General features: G+C 44.8%; 1 protein-coding gene across 1 annotated transcript; it reads left to right on the top strand.

Annotated features, from left to right (window-relative positions):
* Positions 1-6,191: 6,191 nt before the first annotated feature.
* LOC140393486 (gamma-crystallin S-1-like) lies at positions 6,192-8,166 on the top strand. Its single transcript, XM_072479814.1, has 3 exons — positions 6,192-6,229; positions 6,325-6,567; positions 7,822-8,166. Exons 1-3 carry the CDS (start codon positions 6,221-6,223, stop codon positions 8,095-8,097), a joined length of 528 nt encoding a protein of 175 aa, XP_072335915.1. The 5' UTR covers positions 6,192-6,220; the 3' UTR covers positions 8,098-8,166.

Genomic DNA, 8,166 nt, shown 5'->3' with positions numbered 1-8,166 from the left:
TTGCTATGTGTTTCGGCGGGTGTTATTATATTATTTATTTATAGGGGGGAGGGGGCACCAGGTTGTTTTGTTTTCTTTTGTATTCTATTGGGTTCCTTTTACATTTTGTTGTTGATATTTTGTGAAAACTTTAATAAAAATTATTTTTTTTAAAAATGATGTTACATCGTCATTACTTCAGCATCATGCACTTCTGATATGCTCCTCATTACTCTACATTAATCTGCACAATTTTATAGAACCATAGAATGATTATAGCACAGGAATTAGCCATTTGGCCTGTCATGCCCGTGCCTACTCTCTGCATGAGCAACTCACCTAGTCACACTCCATTGCCTTTTCCCGTCACCCTGCAAATTAGTTTTCACTTCAAATAGTTATCCAATTCCCTTTGAAAGCTTTGATTAAAACTGCTTCCACGACACTCTCAGATAGAATATTCCAGGCCCTAACCACTTGCGGTGTGAAAACGCTTTTTCCCCTGTTGCTGTTATTTCTTTCACCAATCACCTTTAATCAGTGTCCACTGGTTCTGCCAATGGAAAAAAGGTTAACTAGACGTCTTATGACCATGAACACTGCCATCAAATGTCTGCTTAATTTTCCCTTCACCAAGGAGACCATTCCCCTGTACACAGGGCTGAAGTTTTTCATCCCTGGAAACATGCTGGCAAATCTTTTTTGAAACGTCTGATGCCTTCACATTTTGTCCAAAGAATGGTGACCAGAATTCGACACAATACTTCGACTGCGGCAAAGCAGGCTCATCATAATTTCCGTGTTTTTATACTCAGTGCCCCTAGTTATAACGCCGAGGAACTCGTATGCTTCAGAAACTGCTTCCTTAACCTGCCCTGCCACCTTCAATGATTTGTACACAGGCACCCCAGATCCCTCTTCTCCTGCACCTCTCCTATGCTTGATTATTTATTGCATCTCTCTGTTCTTCTTACCATAATGAATCACTTCATACTTCTCGGCATTAAATTACATCTGCCATATACTCACCCATTCAATTGGCCTGACTAAGGTCATTTATAGAACATGGAACAATACAGCGCAGTACAGGCCCTTCGGCCCACGATGTTGCACCGAAACAAAAGCCATCTAACCTACACTATACCATTATCATCCATATGTTTATCCAATAAACTTTTAAATGCCCTCAATGTTGGCGAGTTGACTACTGTAGCAGGTAGGGCATTCCACGGCCTCACTACTCTTTGCGTAAAGAACCTACCTCTGACCTCTGTCCTATATCTATTACCCCTCAGTTTAAGGCTATGTCCCCTCGTGCTAGCCATTTCCGTCCGCGGGAGAAGGCTCTCACTGTCCACCCTATCTAACCCTCTGATCATTTTGTATGCCTCTATTAAGTCTCCTCTTAACCTTCTTCTCTCTAACGAAAACAACCTCAAGTCCATCAGCCTTTCCTCATAAGATTTTCCCACCATACCAGGCAACATCCTGGTAAATCTCCTCTGCACCCGTTCCAAAGCCTCCACGTCCTTCCTATAATGCGGTGACCAGAACTGTACGCAATACTCCAAATGCGGCCGTACCAGAGTTCTGTACAGCTGCAACATGACCTCCTGACTCCGGAACTCAATCCCTCTACCAATAAAGGCCAACACTCCATAGGCCTTCTTCACCACCCTATCAACCTGGGTGGCAACTTTCAGGGATCTATGTACATGGACACCTAGATCCCTCTGCTCATCCACACTTTCAAGAACTTTTCCATTAGCCAAATATTCCACATTCCTGTTATTCCTTCCAAAGTGAATCACCTCACACTTCTCTACATTAAACTCCACCTCTCAGCCCAGCACTGCAGCTTATCTATATCCCTCTGTAACCTGCTACTTCCTTCCACACTATCGACAACACCACCGACTTTAGTATCGTCTGCAAATTTACTCACCCACCCTTCTGCGCCTTCCTCTAGGTCATTGATAAAAATGACAAACAGCAACGGCCCCAGAACAGATCCTTGTGGTACTCCACTTGTGACTGAACTCCATTCTGAACATTTCCCATCAATCACCACCCTCTGTCTTCTTTCAGCTAGCCAATTTCTGATCCACATCTCTAAATCACCCTCAATCCCCAGCCTCCGTATTTTCTGCAATAGCCTACCGTGGGGAACCTTATCAAACGCTTTGCTGAAATCCATATACACCACATCAACTGCTCTACCCTCGTCTACCTGTTCAGTCACCTTCTCAAAGAACTCGATAAGATTTGTGAGGCATGACCTACCCTTCACAAAGCCATGCTGACTATCCCTGATCATATTATTCCTATCTAGATGATTATAAATCTTGTCTCTTATAATCCCCTCCAAGACTTTACCCACAACAGACGTGAGGCTCAGCGGTCTATAGTTGCCGGGGTTGTCTCTGCTCCCCTTTTTGAACAAAGGGACCACATTTGCTATCCTCCAGTCCTCTGGCACTATTCCTATAGCCAATGATGACATAAAAATCAAAGCCAATGGTCCAGCAATCTCTTCCCTGGCCTCCCAGAGAATCCTAGGATAAATCCCATCAGGTCCCGGGGACTTATCTATTTTCAGCCTGTCCAGAATTGCCAACACCTCTTCCCTACGTACCTCAATGCCGTCTAATCTATTTACCTGGAGCTCAGCATTCTCCTCCACAACATTATCTTTTTCCTGAGTGAATACTGACGAAAAATATTCATTTAGTATCTCGCCTATCTCTTCAGACTCTACACACAACTTCCCATCCCTGTCCTTGACTGGTCCTACTCTTTCCCTAGTCATTCACTTATTCCTGACATACCTATAGAAAGCTTTTGGGTTTTCCTTGATCCTTCCTGCCAAATACTTCTCATGTCCCCTCCTTGCTCGTCTTAGCTCTCTCTTTAGATCCTTCCTCGCTACCTTGTAACTATCCATCGCCCCAACTGAAACTTCACACCTCATCTTCACATAGGCCTCCTTCTTCCTCTTAACAAGAGATTCCACTTCTTTTGTAAACCACGGTTCCCTCGCTCGGCACCTTCCTCCCTGCCTGACCGGTACATACTTATCAAGAACACGCAGTAGCTGATCCTTGAACAAGCTCCACTTATCCAGTGTGTCCAACACTTGCAGCCTACTTCTCCACCTTATCCCCCCCAAGTCACGTCTAATGGCATCATAATTTCCCTTCCCCCAGCTATAACTCTTGCCCTGCGGTGTATACTTATCCCTTTCCATCCTTAACGTAAACGTCACCGAATTGTGGTCACTGTCCCCAAAGTGCTCACCTACCTCCAAATCCAACACCTGGCCTGGTTCATTACCCAAAACCAAATCCAATGTGGCCTCGCCCCTTGTTGGCCTGTCAACAAACTGTGTCAGGAAACCCTCCTGCACACACTGTACAAAAAACGACCCATCTAATGTACTTGAACTATATCTTTTCCAGTCAATATTTGGAAAGTTAAAGTCTCCCATAATAACTACCCTGTTACTTTCGCTCTTATCCAGGATCATCCTCGCCATCCTTTCCTCTACATCCCTCGAAATATTTGGAGGCCTATAGAAGACTCCCAACAGTGTGACCTCTCCTTTCATGTTTCTAACCTCAGCCCATACTACCTCGGAAGATGAGTCCCCATCTAGCATCCTCTCCGCCACCGTAATACTGCTCTTGACTAGCAGCGCCACACCTCCCCCTCTTTTGCCTCCTTCTCTGACCTTACTAAAACACCTAAACCCCGGAACCTGCAACATCCATTCCTGTCCCTGCTCTATCCATGTCTCCGAAATGGCCACAACATCGAAGTCCCAAGTACCAACCCATGCTGCCAGTTCCCCTACCTTATTTCGTATACTCCTGGCATTGAAGTAGACACACTTCAAACCACCTACCTGAACACTGGCCCCCTCCTGCGACGTCAAATCTGAGCTCCTGACCTCTATACTCTCATTCTCCCTTACCCTAAAACTACAATCCAGGTTCCCATGCCCCTGCTGCATTAGTTTAAACCCCCCCCAAAGAGCACTAACAAATCTCCCCCCCATGATATTTGTGCCCCGCAGGTTCAGATGTAGACCATCCTGTCTGTAGAGGTCCCACCTTCCCCAGAAAGAGCCCCAGTTATCCAGAAATCTGAATCCCTCCCGCCTGCACCATCCCTGTAGCCACGTGTTTAATTGCTCTCTCTCCCTCATCTCACTATCACGTGGCACGGGCAACAACCCAGAGATAACAACTCTGTTTGTTCTAGTTCTGAGCTTCCATCCTAGCTCCCTGAAAGCCTGCCTGACATCCTTATCCCCTTTCCTACCTATGTCGTTAGTGCCAATGTGGACCACGACTTGGGGCTTCTCCCCCTCCCCCTTAAGGACCCGGAAAACACGATCCGAGACATCGCATACCCTTGCACCTGGGAGGCAACATACCAAACGTGAGTCTCTCACGCTCCCACAAAATCTCCTATCTGTGCCCCTGACTATAGAGTTCCCAATTACTAATGCTCTGCTCCTCTCCCCCCTCCCCTTCTGAGCAACAGGGACAGACTCCGTGCCAGAGGCCCGAGTCGTCCCCCCCACAAGTATCCAAAGCGGTATACTTGTTTCTCAGGGGAACGACCGCAGGGGATCCCTGCACTGACTGCTTCTTCCCAGTCCCTCTTACAGTTACCCATCTATCTCCAATCTTTGGTGTAACTAATTCCCTGAAGCTGCTATCTATGACCCCCTCTGCCTCCCGAATGATCTGAAGTTCTTCCAACTCCAGCTCCAGTTCCCTAACTCGGTCTTGGAGGAGCTTGAGATGGCTGCACTTCCTGCAGGTAAAATCAGCAGGGCCACTAACGGCATCCCTCACCTCAAACATCCTGCAGGAGGAACATTGCACTCCCTTCCCTGCCATTCCTCTAACTTTCTACCAAGATCTGGCTAACAACTAAATTAAATTTTTTATATAAAAAAAAATATTAATAACAATAATAAAATTTGGTACTTACCTCACACCAATGGGTTTTATTATTAGGTTAGAGGAGGAGGGCGGGTGGGAGACACTACACGTGTAGTGTCTCGGGTTTCCTCTCCACCAGAATTTATTGGTGAGGGTCTTCCCAGAAGTCCGCGGGTCGACTTCCTGTTCCCACCTTAAACACTAGAATTTTAAAATAAAATTTAAAGGAGAAACTTACCTCCCAGAAATCACTTCCGCACTGCCCCCGCTGAAATGGACTAGCCTGCTCCGCTCCTGCTGAAATCGACTTGGCCTGGAAAGTAAGTAAGTTGTTAATCAGTACTTACCTCACCACAGGCAGCGACCTTTTAAACGGTCCCCTCTGCCTCGCAGCTCCCGCGCTTTTTCAAATTCCCGCGCTGATTCTAAGGTCCCAGCTCTCACTCCCGAACTCAACAGCTGACCTGCAAGGTATGTAAGTTAATCTGTACTAGTAAATAAGTGAATCTGTAATCTGATAGTGTTTAATAAAGTTAAACACTATCCTTCTCATGGTTCACAATTCCCAAATTTTGTGTTATATGCAAATTTTTAAATTGTGCCCTGCACAGTGAAGCCAAGGTCATTAATATTGATCAAGATAAGCAGATGCCATAACTCTGCGCCCTAGGGAACCGCATCATATATCTTTTTCCTGCGTGACAAAGATCGCCACTATTCTATCTCTTACCGCTCAGTCAACATTGTGCTCCTTTGACCACTGTCCCTTTCATTCCATGGCCCTCATTTGCTGACAAGTTTGTTATGTGCTACTTAATCAATGAAAACTCCAAACAATAAAAAAAATAACATTGGAGATGGAGTCTGAAAGTACAGAAGTAATAGTTATGACAATGAGCAAAGCAATTAGTGCGGGTTTTGCTTGTTCGCTTTGATGAATTTACAAACTGAGCTGTCTGGGTATACTTTGGGAATAGGTTCTTGGAAATAGATTTTGGAACCATTGCTGTTTTGAAACAGTTTGAATGTAGAAAGCACGATGGACTCTCCCTCTTTGTTTTAACTCGACAAATAAAATGAAGTGAAAGCAAAGTGAAGAGAATCAGTGACATGTCAAGCAACATGTCAAGTGATGTGTTTTGTTCTCTTTTTGCTGACGTTCAGCATCAAATCATATGAATAACAAAAGAACAGAGGAGAGAGGTCATTTTGTACAGCGTATATATACCACCCTGTAGAACGTGTTGCTATGTTAAAACAGTTACTCATCTAACCGTGAGCTCAAAATGGCAAAGGTAAGAATCAATGCATTTTTTTCTCAGGATTTGAGAGTTCTTGATTACTGTCGCTAGATTTTCAGCTTATTACTTAATCTTGTCTCTTTCCACAGATTATCTTTTACGAGGACAGGAACTTCCAGGGCCGGCACTATGAGTGCAGTAATGACTGTGCTGACCTGTCCCCTTACTTCAGCCGCTGTAACTCCATGCGTGTCATGAGTGACTGGTGGGTGATGTATGAGAGACCCAATTACATGGGATACCAGTATGTTCTGAGCAGGGGAGAATATCCTGACTACCAGCGCTGGATGGGATTCAATGACAACATTGGCTCATGTCGCACCTACCCATATGTAAGTTGGTTGTTTATACATTCTGCTCAGATTGACATCACATTGAATTAACTGAGTGGATGAATTCAAATATTCTGCACATCCCCAACTAGAGTCATTTATATTCAATACACATTTTGATTTGAAAAAGAGTTTATTGAATTGGGGATTTAGAATGTTGATTTAAACTGTGAATCTGTTGGATAAAGTTTTTCATGCAAGTTGTTATTGTTTCCTAGTGGACTGTTTTCTTATTCTAACTTGTTGTGATATTTCAAGGCCAGTTTTCTGTTGAAACACCTCGGTTTCAGTGTGAGCATAGCATCGAGACACAGTCCCACTTTATATTGCAACAGAAGTGCGTAAAAGTGTGTTCAGACAGACATCATGTGCTCAATAACAATTCACAGCATTAGACTTCTAATCAAATTATTCTATTGTTTATATTGCCCTCACACATTCTTCCCATTTCCCATAAACATCTAATGGTGAGGAAGTTAATATATCCAGACAATCACAGACATTGCTGAATAAATGGTTCCCAGTCCATCAGCCCGTTATCTGTGACAATGTCCTTATCTCAGGCACATTTATAAAATGCATTACTGCTCAGCAGAAACATGGGGTGGGCGTTTTTGGCCATGACCTCCCAGCGACTGGAAATTCCCGTCCAAGGTCAACAGACCTTTACATCGTCCCAGCCTCGTCCATGGCGATCTTACAACAGGTACGGCCAAAAAATCTTGGGGCTATAACTTCCTGGCTCCACAGCGTAGAATGTGAGGAGTATGCCAAAGGTATGCTGTGGAATTCTCCTCGGATGTCCACAGCTTTGTGTGGCAATTGTGCAGAAGTCCGAACATCCCCCGGACAATTGAGCTGGAAATCGCCTCACAAAACTATTTTAATTACTAACTTTGGATGGATCTGCCAGTTTTACGTCAATACATACCTGACTCGACCCATTCTGCACCTTCCTCCATGCCCACCCCACCCAGGAGCTTACCCAACCTAGCTTGATCCAACCACCTCTCCCCCCCCCCCCCCCCCAACCCTTCTCCCGTGGTGGAGCTGAACCGGCCCCACCTCCTGGGGTTCACCCACCTTGTCCCCCCTCCCACCGCCTCCCCCTTTTCCGGAACCTTGCTTTACCCTTATTGGTAATGAGATGATACTTCAGGTATTCCCTTCAAACCTACCAGCTCCATTTCTATGACCTGCATCAAATATATAATTCATGCTATCATTACAAATATGTTTTTATTTCTATTACAGTACCGAGGTGGAAACTACAGAATGAGGATTTATGAAAGGCCTGACTTTGGAGGACAGATGATGGAATTCATGGACGACTGTCCATCTGTCTACGATCGTTTCCGTTACCGTGACATCCACTCCTGCCAAGTGATGGACGGTTACTGGAACTTCTATGAACATCCCAACTACAGAGGCCGACAGTACTTCATGAGACCCGGTGAATACAGGAGATACAGTGACTGGGGCGGCTTCAACTCAACTATCGGATCTTTCAGACGCATGAGGGATTTCTAGATTGTGCTTGACAAATATGGCTTTGTTTTTCAGACAAAAGTGTCAGCAGAATAAATATACATAACTTAA

This window comes from Scyliorhinus torazame, chromosome 2 (genome assembly GCF_047496885.1).
Source record: "Scyliorhinus torazame isolate Kashiwa2021f chromosome 2, sScyTor2.1, whole genome shotgun sequence".
Lineage (NCBI taxonomy): Eukaryota > Metazoa > Chordata > Chondrichthyes > Carcharhiniformes > Scyliorhinidae > Scyliorhinus > Scyliorhinus torazame.
The sequence above is the reverse complement of the archived record's forward strand: the minus strand, read 5'-3'. Positions and strand labels throughout refer to the sequence as shown.